General features: G+C 41.9%; 2 protein-coding genes across 9 annotated transcripts in view; both read right to left on the bottom strand.

The window, feature by feature from the left end:
* PSEN1 (presenilin 1) overlaps positions 1 to 11,162 on the bottom strand; it is a 30,685-nt gene extending 19,523 nt beyond the window's left edge. The window contains exons 1-3 of one of the 3 annotated variants that reach the window (XM_083747428.1): positions 11,042 to 11,162; positions 3,320 to 3,450; positions 142 to 180 (exon numbers count right to left, since the gene is read on the bottom strand). In XM_083747428.1, the coding sequence (XP_083603554.1) occupies positions 142 to 180; positions 3,320 to 3,403 (123 nt within the window). In that variant the 5' untranslated portion in view covers positions 3,404 to 3,450; positions 11,042 to 11,162. Of the gene's footprint in view, positions 1 to 141; positions 181 to 3,319; positions 5,383 to 5,779; positions 5,977 to 11,041 lie in introns of those variants that run through there. The other 2 variants (XM_083747429.1, XM_083747430.1) reach the window with 2 other exon arrangements.
* A 2,879-nt stretch (positions 11,163 to 14,041) lies between these two features.
* RBM25 (RNA binding motif protein 25) overlaps positions 14,042 to 20,632 on the bottom strand; it is a 32,043-nt gene continuing 25,452 nt past the window's right edge. For all 6 annotated transcript variants that reach the window (XM_083746737.1, XM_083746741.1, XM_083746738.1 and 3 more), the window contains 5 exons: positions 20,228 to 20,552; positions 19,635 to 19,909; positions 17,837 to 17,935; positions 15,615 to 15,662; positions 14,042 to 15,464 (listed from right to left, as the gene is read on the bottom strand). In XM_083746737.1, the coding sequence (XP_083602863.1) occupies positions 15,372 to 15,464; positions 15,615 to 15,662; positions 17,837 to 17,935; positions 19,635 to 19,909; positions 20,228 to 20,552 (840 nt within the window). In that variant the 3' untranslated portion in view covers positions 14,042 to 15,371. The remainder of the gene's footprint in view (positions 15,465 to 15,614; positions 15,663 to 17,836; positions 17,936 to 19,634; positions 19,910 to 20,227; positions 20,553 to 20,632) is intronic.

A 20,632-nucleotide genomic window follows, 5' to 3' on the forward strand; every position in this document is an offset into this window, starting at 1 on the left:
TGCAATTCAGAACAGAAGATAAAGTAATGCACAACAGTGAAACCTGCAGGCATATCTGAGCAAAGATGCATTTTATGACACTGGGGATTGTGTCATATTTGTTGCACTTTGTTCCAGTACAGACAAAACACAAATCCCTACCTGATTAGCATTAAACAGATCACAGGTCAGAGGTGCCACCTGCAGTGGAAGCAAAGGAACAGATTCCTCAGTTTCATCAGCCATTATGGAAGTAAAGCCTTGAAAGAGGTTTGAACCAGACCCTTGTACTTCTGGTGTGTGGGCAAGAATGACTGTATATCTTCAAGGTGAATGAGTAATACCAAAGATAAACAGCAGCCTTGGCAACTATCAAAAAAAAGAGTTAAATATGAAACCCAAGCAATAGTCCCAAAGGTGCAGAACTGGGACGTGCAAACTTCCTGAACTATGTCAGTGCCTTTTAACCCAACTGGAAATGCAGAAGGCAGCTCCAGGAAAGAGATATGATGGTGTGTAGGGTTTGAAAATTTTGCCAAATTTTGGACCTCCACTGACTCTTCAATTACTGAGGAGTCTATGTAGGAGGAGCCTTGGTTTCTGCAAGGAGTCAGTGCAGTAAGTGCACCTTTTAGAGGGGAAACCTTTTTCCAATTACGGCTCTTACTATAAATGGTGTCTAAAATCTTTGTAAGGAAATTAGGGAGCAATAATATTTTTTAAATGATGCTGTTCCTGCATGCTGATCCTGCGTATACCTGCCACGTTAACATCATCTGGACTGGCCACTCAGAATGGGAACCATACCTATGCATTTATTTAAATAAAAAATACTGAAATTTCCACTTTTATGGCACAAGCTGTTTAAGATTTTGTAAATGATACTGAAATAATACTGGTTCAAAATGTCTTACAAATTCTTCACAAATGTCAGTTTTTGTTTGGCCCCTCATTGTTCAGCACATGCTATGATATTTCTATAAAAGTCCCATTCTGAATGAATATAGTACAACACAGTTAAAGCAATAAAAGACGTGACTTTCCGTGCATAATGTATTGCAACATTATTGGTAAAGCTAATGACCAAATTGCCCATGAAGCCTTATGAGTTCTAAAATTTCACTGAGGATCAGGACACAGAGAGAAGGTCCAGAATTTAGCAGTGACCTGATGAAAAAGCTGAAGCTTTGAATGAGTAAGCTAAATGACCAGAAGAGATGACGCTCATGTGTCTTAAGATGTAAAATCCTCTCTTGGCTTCCTTGATAGCTTGTGGGGCTCCAAAACTGGCCTAAGCTGCCTGCAATTGCATATGGTTTGAACTGCCATAAATTTAACAAGGTAGAAAGTCCCAAAGTCAAGACTTCAAAGCATCTTGCAAGGCAGTATTATACAAAGCCCCCATCCCACATTTTAGCATTGGATTCCAAAGCATATCCCTTCCTGAATCACGAAATCAGAAAGGGGTTTGCATGTAATTCTGCCAAACTGAGCAGGTTTTAACATTAACTCATAAGGTGATGAGCAGGGAGTTAAGTGACATCAGCTGATGAGCTGGAGGGTATGGTTTGGAGAAAATGGCCCACAGCTCACACTAATTTGGATGTAAGGCTAAGTCAGATACTATGGTTTGTTTCTACCTATGTAGCAGAAGTGGGTAAGAGCAAAACATCCAGTACTGATATGTTAACCATAAACCATTAACTGTGGTTTACTGTGACAGGTGAACAAGGCCAGTAATTCTGAATATGAACTAGATCATGAAGCTTTCTAGTGAATTCAGATCTTCAGAAACTTTGATTGAATAAGGCCTTTTTCGTTTATTTTATTTAAAAGATAACCCACTTTGCAGGATACATTGCCCTCACAATGTGATTTACAAGACAAGGGTTTAAAGCAAGAAGTTTTCCAGAGTTACTTCATCAGTCATTTACATTTGAGCCCAGATTGTGGTTCTTTATCAGGCAAGTGAGATTGGAAGAGTATGTTGCAAATACAGAAGATACTACAAGTACAAAACTTCAAGCAGATGCTACAACACAGTATGCAGTTTCAATTTCTTGAAGTGTGATACATCAGTTGCACCATTAAATTAGCACTATGTGTAGTAAGAGAAGAAAAAGAAGGAACAGAGCCTCCTCCATAGTGGCGCCCTGTCTGTGGAACACCCTTTCCTTACAATCAACACCAATGCTATCCTCATGTTGGCACCAGGTTAAGAGTTATTTCTTTGCTCAGACATTTTCTTTTTGCTTGATGGTATATTTTAACAGTACTGTTTATTTTATTATTTAGGTGGCTGTTTTTACTTATTGTTCTGTGCTCCACCCTGATATCAGTACAGGCAAATGGCTGATTGTAAATATTTTAATAAAACATAAACAAATAAATCCTAATGTTCACACAGCAAAAAAATTTAAATAAATCTGTACTGTCTATAAAAACTAAGCAGTACAGTGGAACCTTGGTTCCCGAATGGCTTAGTTGCCGAACAAATTGGCTCCCGAACGCCGCAAACCCGGAAGTAAGTGTTCCGGTTTGTGAATGCTTTTCAGAAGCCAAATATACGATGCGGCTTCCACTTAAGTGCAGGAAGCTCCTGCAGCCAATCGGAAGCCACACCTTGGTTTTTTAACGGTTTCGGAAGTCGAACAGACTCCCGGAACACATTAAGTTTGAGGACTAAGGTACCAGTGTATACAATCTGATAACTTAATAAATCAAAGTTAAACATTTACTGGTCGCTGCTTTCTAAAGTAGTATAATATGCATGTGGTGTGAAAGATTTAGCAAAGAATGAAACAGGAATTTTTCCCCCTTAAATGCATTTATATTATTTTTATTATTATTTACATTGGTATCCTGTCTTTCTTCCAAGGGCTGACGACAGCACACATGACTTTTTAATCTACAAAACCACTTTATAATGGTAGGTTAGGCTAAGTGATAGTGACTGGACAAAGATCACACATTTAGTTTATGGCTAAGCATGGATTTGAACCTGGTCTTCTCACTCCTAGTCCAACACTCTAACCCAGGCACAGGCAAACTCAGCCCTCCAGATGTTTTGGGACTATAATTACCATCACCCCTGGCCACTGGTCCTGTTAGCTAGGGATGATAGGATTTGTAGTCCCAAAACATCTGGAGGGCCGAGTTTGCCTATGCCTGCTCTAACCACTTCACTACACCTGCTAAATGTTGCTTTCTTCATGACATTCAAGATTACAAGACCCATTTAACAAGCACAAGAGGCTTTACACAATCTTTCAGCATTTTGTAACACAGCTACCATATGCAGTTTATAATCTGGCATGTGAAAAAAATAGTTCTTACGTACAGTATTGGTCTGATGGTTGTCAGGCAAGTTCTCTCTCAGCTGCCCACGCTGGACTTGTGATAAGTGTGCAGATAGTTCTGCCATTGGAACTTGGTACTCCACAAATGCTCCTTCTTCTTGAGATACTGCAACTGTAATTTTTTTAAAAAAGAGAGAGTCTGAAATCCTTTGTTATCTTATCCTGAACTGAAATGATGTTCTTGCTTTAAGCTGTTGGCTTTCAAGACAAGAGTGAAGGGGAAAGTAATTGAATGCAAGTACACTGCTGCCTGACCATCTAACTATTTCCATACCATTGTTAGGTGATCTGTTGTACGCCATGGAGTCATTTGTTCTTCCTGTCCTGGGTGGGCACTCCTTCCTATTTTGGAGATAATTGTGGTTCGTATATCTGCACTGATGTTAGAAAGCTAGCAATAGTTAACACAAACCAGTTTCTAACCATTGGGTTGAAAATGGTTGTTTGTCACTCCCTATGGTTAATTTTGACACTGAGCAGAGATAGTGCTAACCACAGCTGGCCACAAGACTGAGGAATGCTCACACAAGATGAGCCTGTGAACTCACAGAACACTCAAGTGTCTCTAAACCATGGCTAGAAAGTTGGAGCAGGCCAATGAACCCCTGAAAACTAAATGGTGATAGTGCTCAGGACAGGAACATGTGCCTAGACAAACATGCTGTCTGCCATCTTCCCTCAACATATCTACCTCCCCCACGGAAAATCTGGCATACCAGGAAGTGTGAAAGTGATCTAGAATTTCTTGTTAGTGGTTAAGGAAGCAACTCAAAAGGGGTAAGAACAGAATTTAAAATGATTACATCAGAAAGAAGCCAATCTTTACATGCAACCATCTGATACATTTGTTGTTCTGATGGTTTCCTAAATCAATATAAAAAAATAATCTAAACCACCATTACTATTACCACCATTTGCCAAAGTTTGATATGTGCTGTACACAGTTTGCAAGTTATATTCACCAGAAATGGGGAATAAAGGGAACACCCAGGATTTATAAATATACAGTTGGCCTGCTACTTACATTAAGGTTCTGTTGCAGGAGAACGTGAACAAAGGCAAAATCGTGCAAAGTCAGTAACCCCAGAACCGCCCCCTCCTGCACTGCAGAGGATTGCTTACCAGAGTCTGAGATCATGAGAGGGCCCTAGGATGCTACCAGAGCCCTCCTGCAACCTGCCCAATGCCCAGTAAGCAAGGAAAACCCACTGGGTGAGCGGGGGATGGGGTGGGGGGAGGAAAAATAGATAAATGGAGAGCAGGGAATGGTGTATTTTCCTTGCTCTCCATTTATTTATTGCTCACCCACCTAAGGTTCCAATCACGAATGAAAAGTAAGTGTAAGTTCTGGGTCGAGTGGAAGGGGAAAAGTATGTCAAATGGCAGCAGAAGTGTAAGTAAGTTGAGACAAGGCTTCTTGCAGAAAGGCTGTGCTAAGGTACTGGGTTTTGAAAGAAGATCCTAAAGATGGGAGAAGTCACTTAATAAACTGGGGGGTGGGGTGGGGGAAAATGTATACGAAACAGCTTGGCAGAAGGTACTGAGCACCAGGGCTGGGCAATAACTGGTTCTCAATATTGCAATATATCACCAGCTAAACATCATGATATATTGATATATCATTATATCTGAAATAAGGAAGGAACTATGCAGAGGCCAACAGGACACTACCGCTGCCTCCCATCACTGCCACAAGTCCTCACAGGCCACTGCTGCTACTGCCATCACTATCACTGCGTTAAGGCCTTGCAGGCCACCACTGTGTGTTGCCGCTGCAAGGCTTTGCAGGCTGCCACCACTACTGCCATCTCCCATCACCGCTGTGAGGCCTTGCAGGCCACTGCTACTGCTGTCACCTCCTGTTGCTACCATGAGATCTTGCAAGCCACCGCCGTTACTGCTGCCACTTTTCGCTGCCGTCGTGAGGCCTCACAGGCCGCCACCACTACTACCGCCACCTCCTGTTGCCACCACGAAGCCTTGCGGTTACTGCTGTCACTTCCTGTTATCGCTGCGAGGCGTTGCAGGCTGCTACCATCTCCCACTGCCACCGCAAGGCTCTAAACTGCTGTCACTCCTTGTCACCACTGTGAGGCCTTGCAGGCTGCCATTGTTACTGCTGCCACTTTCATCACCACCATGAGGCCTTGCAGGCTGCTGCTGTCACTCCATCACTACCGCGAGGCCTTGCAGGCTGCCACTGCTACTGCTGCCACCTCCCATCACTGCTGAGTCCTCACAGGCTGCCACTGCTACTGCCTCCCATCGCTGCTGTGAGTCCTTGCAGGCTGCCGCCGCTACTGCTGTCACTCTCTATCACTGCTGGGAGGCCTTGCGGGCTGCCACTGTTTGTGCTGGCGCCGCAAGGCCTCACAGGCTGCCACCGCTATTGCCACCAGCTTTCATTGCCGCTGTGAGGCCTTGCAAGTCTCCACTGCTACTTCTGCTGCCACGAGGCCTTGCAGGCTGCTGCTGCTACTACTGCCCCCTCCTGTCACCACCACAAGGACTCGCAGGCCACTCACAGTGAGGCCTTGCAAGTTGTCACCTCTACTGCTGACACATACCGCGGTCATGGCCAGCTGTTTCTGCCACTGCTGCTTCTGCCTCCTGCTGGCAGATTGGCAGTCCCAGATTATATGTATTCACTATGACTCACTGCTGTACTTTGGATTGTCCTGCATACCACCATTTGGTAGCCAAGCCAAAACCAAAAGTCCTGTTGGGATGCGTTTTGGCTTGCCTGCTGATGAAACTGACTGTGTGATGATTGATAATATTGTCATTTACCCATTTTAGACCTCTTAAGTAGTAGCAGTTGCCTGGACACTGTCCTGTTCACCTCTGTATAGTTTCATCCTTATTACAGATGTGATGGATTGCAAAGTTTAGCTGGTGATATTGTGTGAGGTTTAGCTGCTGATAACATTGCAACGTTTAGCTGGTGAGTTATTGCAATGTTGAAAACCAGTTATTGCCTAGTCCTTACACACATTGTGATTCGTGATATACTGACAGCTCAAATATTATGAAACAATTATGACAAGGTGAACTTCAAACTGGTTTTGGATGATATACTGATATATTGCCAAGCCCTACTGAGCACAATGGAAAAGTTCCACATTGCTAAATGGAAATTACTTCTAAGCCTTAGCTGTCTGCAACATAGAAACATGGAGCTGATGGGCAGTAGTAAGGGAAACAGATTCAAATGTGACAGCCATTCAAGATTTTTAACTGTTATCGAAAAACAATGCAATGCAAAAAACAATGCAAACCTCCTCTGAAAACCAATTAGAATGATATGTACACAATAAGATCTAATACTGATATATGATAATTCTGAAAAATCAAAAGGATGGGAGAAATCTTACTTTTAGACACATAAAAGAAAGAATGGAAGACAAGCCAATCAACTCTACTGGGTGCAACATTATTACAAAAAAAAAGTTTTGCAAAACCAGAGCCAAGAGAACTGTTTCTTAAACTTCCAAATACACACTGTCTACACACTAGTGTTCTTAAACCTATAGTGAATGCAATTATTCAAATAATAACTTGATAGCACACTAATTAGTTGAAATCAGTCACCCAGGTCTCTTTACTATACCACTGGGACACAATCTACTCTGCCCTTTCATCCTCTTCTTTGGATAAGGTCGTTTAAGAATCAAGCATAGGTCTGAAGGAAATTACATAAAATGGTAGGATATAACCAACAGAGACAAGGGAAATTTTCAACCCATTTAGACTTATTTATTCTATACAGTGGCACCTTGGGATGCGAACGGGATCTGTTCCAGAGCCCCGTTCGCATCCAGAAGCAAACGTAACTAGCGACGGCATGTCTGCGCACACGCACGTCGCTTTCACCGCTTCTGCGCATGACGTCGTTTTGAGCGTCTGCGTGAGCGGTGAAACCCGGAAGTAACACGCTCCGTTACTTCCAGGTTGCCGCGGAGTGCAACTCAAACGCGCTCAACATGAAGCATATTCAACCCGGGGTATGACTCTACTCTGAAAAATACTGTTTCAATAATGTGCCTGCTCTGAGATTTAAAATAAAAGATAGCTACAGAGTTCACTAGCAGAAACACTTCATTATCATCTTGAACAGATGCTCCAACAAGGCTTTGGGGATGCAATCAAGAATGATGGTTTCTATACTTTCCACCCTGGTGGCAAGATTGGTAGGCTAGCTGATGTGTATAATAGTAATCCTTCTTCTACTGACAAGTTTGGCCAAGCTCCACCTGAAGAATGTCTAGAATAAATAATTGCATAGGCTCAGACAGTTGATCATTGCTTTCACCTTCACCGAAAACTGCTTAAGATTTCAGTGTTCACTCTGCTCTGACTTTATTCTATGAGACATACACACATGGAAGATTATTAACTGTCCAGTAGGACAGCATTAAACAATCACAGAGAAAAATTAAAATATATAGTCATAGCATCTATTGTTGTTTATTTGAGTTTGCATTCTATTCATCAAGTCTAAGGAAGCAATGTTTCAGTAATAGTATACTGTTATTATATTTTACTAAGAGAGCTAAATAAGACTCCATACTTATTTCTCCACAGCCATTTATCACTGAAGGAATGCAATAATGGGGAAAGTCAGGTATTTGAACACCATATGTAGTAATAAATGAGCACCATCTATTAGTAGACAATTAACTTTTTCTGGTTTGGTATTCTTGCAGTTAGCATTGCCAATTATTATTTTGATAAAAATCAATAGCATGGAGGAGTAAATGTGGGAGGTAGAGAATATTATAAAGGAAGGATGTTGCAAATGCTTATAAAAACACAGAGTCCATAATTTTCTTCACATTTGTTAATGAAATAAATGATATGCTTTACTCAGACTGATTCTTTGAAAGAAGTGTTGGTACTCTCTTCTGTAGTATTTCCACTGAACTTTCATAAACTATGTGGAAGCAACCTAGAAAAAGCCTCTAACTACAAGGGATGCACATATTAATTATTAAGAAATATCTCACATGTGGACCCAGTGGATTTTAGAAGTTACTGCATGCATGGCACAATGAATGAGAATTAAATTTTAAAGGAAACAAACTAGAATGATTGGAGGGAACTGAGAAATGAAGCTGGTTTAAAAATAGGAAGAAAGTGCATGACAGGTTGTAAATAGGATTAAAAATATATCAATGCTTTATTATTTCAGGTAGAGATGATCTGTTCTTAAACAGGAACATTTCTCTGGATACTTATTTTCAGCACAGAGATGCTTTACAACACAAGACCAGTACAGACACAACCTTGTTATCTGATCAACTCCAGTACGGAAACCTATGTCCCCACTGTGGAAGGATGTGTGGACCCAGAATTGGCATCCACAGTCACTTATGGACTCACTGTTAAAACTGTGTTCATGGAATACAATCTTACTCGGCTACGAGTGCTTGCCAAAGAAGTAGTAATAGTAGTTTTCTGTTGTATCATTAAGGGTTGCTGTACTTCTTTTAGATGCTAATCTGCATATTAGCAATATTCTATTATCAATTTTATGTTGTGGATCCTCTACTATTATTGTGACTCACCCTGAGATTATTTGTACAATAAAGGGAGCACTATAATTTTTGGAAATTAATCACAGTTAAGCAGTCAGGAGTGGACCACAGGACTGAATTCTTTCTCCTTTCTAGAACACAAATTTGTCTTGCTGGACCTAGTTGTGCTTAGCTGCTACAGATAGCAACAACTAGCACCCTCCTTAACAGAGGATTTCAAACTAGCTTCAAGTGACAACAAATTATTATATTAGCAGTGACATTAAGCATGGTTAGAACTAACCAAGGTTCCTGTGAAGTGTTCTCTTAACAGACATTATTTGATTGGAAACCACTGAAACAAAATGACAGGAAAACATAATACATTGCTTAGCAACCAATCAATTCATGAACAGTCTAGACAGACTACGATAGTCCTGCCAACTTTTTTGAAATGTGATAGTAATAGCAATTAGAAGGAGCTGTGGCCAATTCAAAAGCACTAAAAAGGAATCCTGTGCATTACCTCATTTTCATTTGTTTCCAAGAGTGCTTAGAATATTACTTACTTGGCTTGGAATATACCCCAGTTACACTGCTGGGTTCCATATTTCCATTGTCAATGCCAATTAGAACCCTACTTTACATATGATAAATATGCAAAGAAATAAGGGAAAGTCCAACTTTCTACTATCCGGACTATACAAATGATTTACACTTACTTTTTTCAATTTTTAATATGGTTAGACTTTTTTTGTAAAAAAAGCCTTATACCATCTAAGTCATCTACAACCCTCTCCTATCAGATAATCTCCTCAAAACTCAATAAAGGGGGGTGGGTTAGCAAAGCAGACCTAAGACCAAATTTCATCAGTACAGCCAATCAGAAATATGTGCATCGCCACATATTTCTGCATCTCATTGATAAGCACCAGGTTCAGAGGCTTCAAGACCTCTGGTGGAAAGCGAAAAAGAACTGGCTAACATACTTCAAAAGGAGCACTTAGTCTTTATTCTGAAAAAAGTCTGAAAACAACTGGACACAAACAGCAGTCCAGTACTATCAGAACACTGTGCCAAAGGAAAAAGCACCATTTTTAAAAAAACACTCAGAAGAGAACTTTCAACAGACAAAAGATTTCCCCATTACAACATCCCCATGATGACATAAGCTCCAAGTTTCCGCATTCTGTACAACTATAAAAGACACAGAGGGTAAAAATCAGCTAAGCTTTACTCAGAGTAGGCTCAGTGAAATTAATGTACGCAACTAATCCCATCAATTCCAGTGGTCTACTCTCCGAGTAAAACTTAGAATACCACTCCGAGCTTCTAAAGCCTCTGCTAGCATACCAAGTCCATTCTGGCTATGCTGTACACTCAAAATCACTTAAGGTCGCGCGATCCTACGCACCTTTACCTGGGAATAAATCCCATTAAACCTCTCCATTCTTAAGGAAATCAGCCCTGAGTGCTCACTGGAAGGGCAGATCCTGAAGCTGAGGCTCCAATACTTTGGTCACCTCATGAGAAGAAAAGGCTCCCTGGAAAAGACCCTGATGTTGGGCAAGATTGAGGGCATAAGGAGAAGGGGACGACAGAAGACGAGATGGCTACTAATAAGAGTTTGATCAAACTGCGGGAGGCAGTGGAAGACAGGAGTGCCTGGCGTACTCTGGTCCATGGGGTCACGAAGAGTCGGGCACGACTAAACAACAACAAACTTAACGAGGCTTACTAATGAGTAGACACGCCTAGGAGTGCACTTTAATTCAGATTTCAACACACTTCCGACACGGACTGGAGGTCTGCGGGAGTGGCTGGAGGAGACCCGCCCTCTTTCCGGGGCATTTTCACCCACGAAGGGAAGGCAGGGAGGTGGGATTCCAGCCCGTATTGTTGAAAGTGTCTGAAGCCAGGAGGAGGTTTCGTGTGGGGAGGGGCATCCTTTCTGATCTGAGACAAAGAGGGCCACGGAGGTGTGAGGGAAGGCTGGCTCCGGAGTCCCATGACTCCCCTCGGAAACGCTCGTGTGAGGAAGGGGCGAGAGGAGGGGGGACGTGACGAGAGGAAGGGGAAGGGCCCCCATCCCCCCGAAAGAGGAGCCCCGCTTCCTTTCCCCCTCACGGGCCTGCTTTCTTCGTCGCGCTCTTCGCAGCTCCCCGCCCCGGGCCCACCTCTCCTTACCTGTCCCCCCTCGGAGCCGGTCCCACCGGTTTGTTTTCTTCCCGGCCCGAATTCACAGCACAACCCCCTCCCTCCCACCCCCTCCTCCCGCGACACGCACGGCGCTTCCGGCCGAAGCCCCGCCCCCATTCCCCCTCCCCTCGGGACTCGGCGCATCGTCCCCGCCCACTCACGCTCTCTCGGGGGTGGTGGTGCGCCTGCGCAGCCGAGCTTTTACTCGGCGGACCGCGCAACGACAACAGCTGCACCATCAGCAGCCGCCGCCGGAGGAAGCGGGCTGGGGCTGATGACGTCAGGAATCGCTGCGCCAAAAAGGCAGCAGCTCCATTCGAAGAAGGGTTGCCTTAATCTGCACGTTTCTCTTCGAAGCAAGGCCGGCGCAGGCATTCTGCTGCCTAAGAGTTAAAAGGTCCTCGCTCGCCCGCCCGCCCGCCGCCTTCCACCGAAGTGTAGGTGCCTAGTAGCTAAGGTTGGTCAGGTTGTATTGGCGCAAAAGGGGGATAATAAATACATTAAAGCTCAAAACCGTCTGCGTTCTTTCTGAAGGGCTGCGCATTGGGTTTAGTTTGGCCGAGAGAAAATACTAGCTCTGTTCGTGGAGGATCGACAGGGAAGTCGCTCCTTTGCTAGGATAGATCCCATGCGATTCTTCTAAGTTTGGCGATCACTCGTAGCCGATTAAGATTGTCTTCCATGAACACGGTCTTAAGAGTGAGCCCGCAAGTGACTGTGGAGGCTAGTTTTGGATCCACAAGTCCTTCCACAGTGGGGACATAGGTTTCCGGGTGGGAGTTTATCGTGGTGAGGGTTTGCCAAACGTGCCTTCCTCTTAACAAATTATTATTATTATTAGCGCATTTCTACCTTTCGTCCTGAGTTCGAGTGTCTTCAAAGTCCATGACATCTTTGGTACACACCCACTTTATTTCGCAGCCCGACCCTATGTATACATGTATGTTGACACTAAAATCCTATTCAGTTAGGATTACTTTCAAGTAGTGTGCAGAGGATTACAACTCCCTTAGCAGTTTAGGAGGAGCCACAGCCACTAGTATCTTACCTCTGCCACTTGCTACATTTGCCCTATGAGACAAGGTTTATTTCATTTTATAATTACGTTTATACCCCCACCTTTCCTCCAAGCTCAGGGTAGTGTATGGTTCCCCTCTTCGTTTTAGCCTCACAGTCCTGTGAGGTGGGTTTGGCTGAGAAACAGTGAGGGGCCCAAGGTCATCCCGTGAGCTTCATGCATAACTGGGGATTTGACCCCTGCCTTAAGCAAAGGCTCCTGACTTCTCAAAAACGATACAAAGCTGTTTACATGTAGACACAACTCTGTAGATTGTCCGTGGTGGTGATTCTCATGAATGTAAGAACTTAAAATAATGTACAAACAAGCCTCATGGCTTTCAACATCCTAACCTACAATACCTTTTGAGTCTGGGAATAAGGACTGCCTTCATAGTTTTAGATAAGCTTTGTTATAAGATGTACAGTACAAGGTATCCAGTTTATGTTGCTACAGCTGTGACTACTAGTGTGTGAACTTGGCCCAACTGTCAGCTAGACAAATCTACCCTGATTTAAAGTGAGTAGCATACAATCAAGGGTCCTACAACTTGAAAGACACTGCAGAAACTTAAAATTTGGACTACAGTTCCCATAATCTCCAACTACTGGCCATGCTGGCTGGAGATGTGAAGTGTAGTCCAAGGCATTTGAAAACCCTGAGCTAGGTTATTATCTCAGCACCTCTTATAAACCAATATCCTTGTGTTAATACACACCTTGAAAAACTTTTTATATAAAATAAGTGCTGGGGAACTTATGGTGCTGCAGATGTTGCTGGTATCAAACTCCCATCAGGTGCATGCATGGCCAAGTTGGGATGATGAACTATTCCCCCCTCTGATCTATTTATATTTTACAAGATGTATATGCTGATAATCAATAAAAACTCCCATGTGGTTTTCCTAGAATATAGTTGTAATAAAATGCCAGTGAAATAAAACTTTGAAAACAAGAAGACAGAAAATGTTATCAAACATAGGTAAAATCAGTAGTTTCAAAACAAATACACAAGTTACATGAGTTACATGTCTGCTAAAAAAAGGGACCAATAAAAGACACGATCAGGTCAATTCTGCGTTAAAAACGTATGTTTCAGCAGATGGTTGGGAGTTACATACATTAAAATTAATTTTTCAGCAGTAATTTATGTTGCTCTCGACTTTTTTTTTTTTTTTGCTGGTTAGGATGCAAACTGTTAATTTTGATGGTGAGATTAATGTTACCAACATCAACTCCAGGGAGCCATGCAGCTAACTTTACCTTTTATTGCTGCACTGCTGTTGCTAATTTAGCATTGTATGTCCATACATACCTGGAAATGTTAGGATCCAGTTATGGCCCTTTCCCTTTTTGTGAAGGGTTGTGGTAAAACAGACCATTATTATTCAGTTTTTTATTGTTCTTTGATTAGTTAGGCTGTCACTTCTATCATTGTGTAACAGGTCAATACATATAATTTGTCTCCTAGAAGTGGTATGATACTCATTCTTGAGATTCCATTCCTTCCCCCCACCCCCAGTAATTGTAACAATACAATTCACTAGGTGGGATCTAGATTAAGTTTGGCAACTTTGTTTTTACTTCAACTTGTATTTTGTTGGTGTTTTATTGTACTCTATTTAAATTATTACTGTTAGTCACAGCAACATTTGGTGGAAACGTAGGCTACAAATTTAACAAATTGTACTTAGGGACTTCAGTTAGTCATAACTAACATGACTAACTTGATTTCAACAAACTCAAGTGCAACCAGCTTATTCTAGATCCAACTCAACACTATATAGTTTGGCCAGTGTGCAGAATTTGAAGCTGTATTTCCATACTGGGAAGTTTTTTGCCAGATCAACAAGCCAACTAATCCATTACTTCCAGAAATGAAATAGAAGTAGTAGTATATTTTGAAACATAATTAAATAATCAAAATCCAGATCAAATATATACATTTTTAATATCTGAAATATTTACATGATGGAACCATTTATAGGATCCCATTTATTAAGAACAGTTTTTTCCAGCTGTCTTCTTATAATGCATGTACTCAGTAACTCAGTGTCATGGTTGCACCTCCTAAATAGGTCAACCTGTATCCTTCAGGTAAAGAGATATCAGAAGAGCAGTATTTTAAAAAGTGAGAATTGTTGCTTCCTGGAAAGTGTTCATCCTGCAATCAAGAAGGCCCATAGCGTACAGTCTTTCTACTTGTGAAGATTTTAAAAAATGCAGTTTACAGTACATTGTTATTGATACCACATCAGCATATGTATAAAACTCATACAGAGTAAGAGGACAAGAAATATCATCCTCTATCCGACAGACAGCTTACAGTACAAAAAGGAAGTCACAACTGACTTGATGACTTACATAAAAAAAAAATTCTCCATTGTTCGAAAGCATATGATTTTAACATTGTAAACTGTTGTGCTCAAGTTACATTTTTAAACCTTTTCTATCCACAAGTTTCCCAAACCTGTCTATGGATTTTATTTTAAATAATTAAAAAAGAATACTTTAGATGTCAGACTTGTATTAGTAGGGAGCTAAAATTAAATAAATTTGTGCACTAGTTATCCTTGATTAAAAACACAACTGAGTATGAAATTCTGTCACCACCGTAACTGAACAAAAGGCCTCATGTAACGAGCAGGAGGAAATTTATCAATGGCTTTACAAGAATGCCTGAGTTGAAGCAAGTCCACCATGTTTTTCTATAGATTCCTCTAGAAATATTAGAAAGTCCAACAAGGGAATGATCTCCTATCCATGCAGATGAAAACTGTGTGCCAACAAAATGACTCCCATCCATTTTTAGAATTTTAAAGTTTATTCTAATATTTTAAAATGGAGAAGGGAAAGAAGAGGTTGGTGTATTTACATAAAATTCAATTATTTTGGTTTGTGGTAAGCACAGATGTTTCTAAAACATGGGTCTTTTTAATATTTACAAGGAACAGTTTAGAAGATGAATATCAGAGACTGTGTACAGCAGCTGCAGTAGTTTATGAAACAATACCTGTAACTGTACCTGGTGAGTGAAAAACCACCAATGCAGAAGTCAGATAATTACAACCAAGGAAGCTGGGGTGAGGGCAGGAGGGAGGGAGAGGGGACCTCAGTGTAACAAGATGGAAAAAAATTCACATTTTCTACATTTAAAAAATACAGGTCTCACAAATGTCTCTTGAAGACAGAGAAACTTCAAAGTTCTTCAGTGATGCAGAACAAAAGTTGAAATGGCACCCCCAAAACAAAAAGGGATTCTTTATTTCACCAGCCCAATTTTTTTGGCTTCTGTTTCATATATTAATAACCTCCACATTTTGACTATAAAAACTTCAGCTTCTTCATCTAGCACCTACACCAAAAAAAGAAGAAAATAGGGCATTAAAAACCAGAGGAAAAGGTACATCTCTCTGAATACATTTAGTGAAGGTGATTCTCACAGAAAAGCTCCAAGTTACACAAATTAGAAAATCTGGATGTGGCATGTTTTTCCTTTACTCACCATAGCAACATCATCCAAGATGCTCTGCGGTGAACTATGAGCCATAACCTGAAAAGAGAGGCATATCAACATTGAGAACACAGCACTTGTATGACTGAAAATTGAACCATGCAAGATTTAGAACTGTTACCCGCATAACAGTAACATTCTAGCAGGTAGCAAACACATGTATCTTAAAATAAAATCCATGAAAAGCAAGCCCGTTGCTTTCAATTTTAAATAAGGTTGTTTGCTCCAGGGGAAGTTTCTGAGAATGGAAGCAAGCACTGTGATTTTTACTGTTTCCCCTCTTCCCTCTGTAGCTCCTTGCACCTCAAAAACCTGTTCCAGAGTATTGGGGGGGGGGCTTTTGGAAGAGCATGGGAGGTGTTCCAGGTATGTAGGAGAAATAGGAAATTTGGGAAACGGCTTCTCTTCCCAATCCATTCACAAAAGCCTCTGCTGATCAAAAACCCTTATTGTGAGTAGAAACACAACTGGATACAACCCTAAATGATTTGAAAGGTGGACCAAAAGGCATTTTTAGTTTCAACCCCCTTGTTCGATTCTTAACAGGTATTTGATTGCATTTGTGAGAAAGGAAAGTTACCACTTGTGTCCTGCCACCTTAGTTAACTCAAAACAAAACCCTCACACAGTTTGCTGTCATGTTGGAGCAGACTGTAGCTCCCAAAATAACTGATGCACAAGCCTGCAGGTTATGTGTGCAATTCTAGTATCAGGCTTTTGACCCATCAGTTTAAAAAACAACATAGTTATACATTTATGCATAGAAGGCAACACACTGTCAGTAGTTTACTTTGGGCAAATACTGTGAAATAAAGTGCACGGATTGGGAGGTGGAGAGAAAGTTACCACTGTACCTACCTGAAGGGTAGATTTGCTTGTCCAGTGTAGTCTCACTGAGTTGGGCTTCCTTGCGCCTCCAGTGGATGAAGGGAGGAGTACCTTTTACAGGAAATAGGCTGACTCCTCTTTAGTTTTGCATACTCACTGAGCATGAACAGTCCAGAAATGAAACTCAGACTAATGTTAACCTATATCCTACAACTGAAAGCCGACTGTGCTAGCAGAGGTGGAAAGAGATGTTGCAGGCTATGCAAGGGTGTGGCCTCGGTGATGCTACATTGGACAAGCAAATCGACTCTTCAGATAGGTACAATGGTGCTATTTCACTTGCCCATGTAGCATCACTGGGTTGGGATGTACAAAAGCCCAACCAAGTAGGGTGGATCCCAACGGCAACAACTTACTACTCCAGCCAATGCTGTTTCAGAGGAAGCAAAGGGTGTGAGACAGGCATGCTGTAGAAGTAGTACTGGGTGGCCAGACATGCTGCCTGAAGTTTGAGCCAGTCAATGCTGTGATGTGACTCAAAGGGTCTCCCATCCATCTGGACCAGTTGCCCCTCGCAATGTGCTCCAATGCACGCATGTGATGCTGAGACTACCATCCTACCCTATAAGGGGGATATTAGCTCCATTGGTGAAGGGAATGCCACACACAGCTGTGGTGGCCTCTAGGCCTGGTCTAGTCTGCTCAGGAGTGTTTGGCCTACTTCAGGCTGTGGTGGCTTGGGTGCATAGGGGGTGGGAAACAGCTCATACTTTGACTAGTGATGACAGTACAGTGGTACCTCGGGTTAAGAACTTAATTCGTTCTGGAGGTCCGTTCTTAACCTGAGGTACCACTTTAGCCATTGGGGCCTCCCGCTGCTGCCGCGCGATTTCTGTTCTCATCCTGAAGCAAAGTTATTAACCTGAGGTACTATTTCTGGGTTAGCGGAGTCTGTAACCTGAAGCGTCTGTAACCACTGTACACATTTCTAAAAACCCACCTCAGCCAATGACACCTCTGTAAGGGCTAAAAATTAAAGCCTGCAGAGAGGTAGATCTCACTGTATCACTGCTGCTAAGGAGGGCAATCCAATTATCCCTAAAGGGGGGGGGGGGGAGCTTCTTGTGTCTCCTTCTCAGAAGCCAGTCTGTGAAGATGAGGGAAAGGAAGTCTAATTTTTATTTTTAGTATTTATACATAGAAAGAACAGTAGAAACAGCGGAATCACAGAAGAAAATTGCTAAGCTGAAATGAAAGAGTAAAAGGAGCCAGCCTATTTGCTGTAAAGGCTATTCCTGACTTAGTCCAGAGGTGCAAGTAAGTCCAGCTGGCAAGCAAAATTATAGCACCAGCCACCTAAAATATGTATTTATGAAGAAGTTTACCTTTGAACAAACAAAGTCAACTAGCGTTGCTTCTTCTTCACCAATATATTCTATTATTTTCTTGTTGATCCATGGTCTAATTCGACGTTCCATTAATGTCTAGAATAGAAAATATTATCATTTTAAATAGTTTCCATATTTTTTTATTTGAACCATACATTGCTTTCATCCCTTGTCACTTATAAAAGGTAAAAGTAAATATAAAAGTAAATGACCCCTGGATGGTGAGGTCCAGTCAAAGGCTGGGGTACAGTGCTCATCTCGCTTCAGGCTGAGGGAGCCAGAATTTGCCCATAGACATCTTTTCAGGTCATGTGGAGAGCATGACTAAACTACTTCTGGCGCAACAGAACACCGTGACGGAAGCCAGAGCGCACGGAAACGCTGCTTACCTTCCTGCCACAGTGGTACCTATTTATCTACTTGCACTGGTATGCTTTTGAACTGCTAGGTTGGCAGAAGCTGGGACAGAGCAATAGGAGCTCACCTCATCGATTGGATTCGAACCACCAACCTTCAGATCAGCAAGCTCAAGAGGCTCAGTGGTTTAAACCACAGCACCACCCACGTCCCTTTGTCACTTATAGCAACAATACTGTATTAACATTGAAAGAAAATCTCTGCTAGTTCAGACTAAAGGCCTATCTAGTCCTGCAACCTGTTTCCCAGAAAGGCCAACCAGATGCCTCTGGGAAACAAACATGTAGGACATGAATGAAATAGCCCTTTCCCACTGTTCCCCAGTGACTACTACTGATGAATTTTGCCTCCAGATCCTGGAAGCAGTATAAAGCCATTATGCCCAATAGCTACTGAAAGCCTTCTCTATGAATTTGTCTAATCGCATTTTAGCTGGTGTCTATGACCACATCTTGTAATGTAGTGTGTAAAGAAGTTCCTATTGTGTTTATGACTGCAAGATTTAAATGGGCTTACATCAGTAAATAAACCAAGTAAAGCTTGAATTAATTTTAAGTACTGGTGCTATTTTTTTAGATTTATCTGCTACTGGTGTTTAATTATAGCAGAATGAAATAGAAGTGATTTCCTCTTCCCACCAGCCTCTTGTGTCCTCCATACAGTGGTACCTCGGGTTAAGTACTTAATTCATTCTGGAGGTCCGTTCTTAACCTGAAACTGTTCTTAACCTGAAGCACCACTTTAGCTAATGGGGCCTACTGCTGCTGCTGCGCCGCTGGAGCACAATTTCTGTTCCCATCCTGAAGCAAAGTTCTTAACCCAAGGTACTATTTCTGGGTTAGCGGAGTCTGTAACCTGAAGCGTATGTAACCCAAGGTACCACTGTAATGTGTTCCATAGATTTGGGGGACTTTCCAGAACATTGTGGTAGAGCTTTAAGATGAACAAGTGAATATTGTCTCCCCTTCCTACTGCTAGTGGAATCCTTTGCTAGACTGGAAGCCTTTCACAAGCAGAGGGGCACTTAGAAACTTAGGATCCAAGCCAATCTTTGCATTTCGGTACTAACTAACTAAATATCTACACCAGCCACTCTGGGCGGCTTTCAACAGAACATTTAAAATAAAATAAAATAAAATAAAGTACAATGGTGTGACATGCCTATGTTTAGGGTAGTATTTTTTTTTTCTAGTTAATGATAAATAGCAGGCATGGGGGCTTGGTTATGTACTGAAATAAGGATTTTCCCAGAGCTCATATTATTCAATAAGGTGCATAAATTTTACCTATACTCAGTGTTGAACCACAAGAGCTGGCAAATTAGTGCAACACATGTCCTGTAGTTCATACTCAAGATTTTGTAAAAAATTACACTTACTGAATCCACAATAGACCAGTCAAGAGGGTAAGCAAAGAGTTCTGGTTTGGCTGTGGGAATTTTCTCAATTAGACTCTTAATGTGCTTGCGCTTCTCCTCAGTATTGACGCTGCCTTTGGAGGAGCCTTTGTCTTCATCACCATAGTCCAGGGGCACCAGTTTCCTTTTTCGGGGCATGTCATCACTGTCTTCATCCTCAAACTTATTGAAGACACTGTCCACAGTGAGTTTCTTTCTTTTCACGGCATTGGGTTGGTTAGGACTATTGCAGGCACCTAAAATATAAAGAAGATTCATTCTAATATATTTAAACACAATCTGGAGACTCTTCCAAATTCAGGTAAGAGCTGCACTTTTAAAAACAATGGGATATCAACAAAATAATAATAAAAGACTGGGGGGGAGAAAAATCAACCACAAAGTGGCTAAGATTAAAGAGTTTATTCTATGCTGCTTCACTCAACTGCTCTGCTCTCAAATGGATCAATAATAATTATACAATCAAAAAGTTCAAAGAAGGGAAACACAGAATCTGACTTCCTATCTTTGTGCCCTCCTTCCTCACATGGATAGAAAGAAGAAAAAAAACTTGCCCAATTTGAGGCTAAGCCCTATTTTAGGCCTGTACTCCTCTGGCTGCTGCTGATCTGGCGAGTTTTCATGTGGGATGATAATACCACAGGGAGATTCGTCCCCAGGAGTGTTAGGAGTTGCATTGCCACTTGCTGAGGAAACAGATGGGGCAGAGCTGATGGGTCGCAAGGTTGGTTTAAGGCAGGGCTTTTGCTCTGGCTCTTCCTCCTCTTCTTCGGGTTCTTCCCTCTTCTCTTCCTTTTCTTGCTTTTCCTCCTCCTCTTCCTCAGATTCTGGCTCCTGTTTGGTTTGTGGCTGTCGACGCCTTTCAGCCTCTTGTTCCATCTATGGAACAAAATTGTGGTCTTATGCACATTCTTCACCAAATGCACTTATTACGAGTTAAAACGTGCAAAGCAAGCCTG

This window comes from Podarcis gaigeae (assembly GCF_964106915.1).
Source record: "Podarcis gaigeae genome assembly, chromosome: 1".
Lineage (NCBI taxonomy): Eukaryota > Metazoa > Chordata > Lepidosauria > Squamata > Lacertidae > Podarcis > Podarcis gaigeae.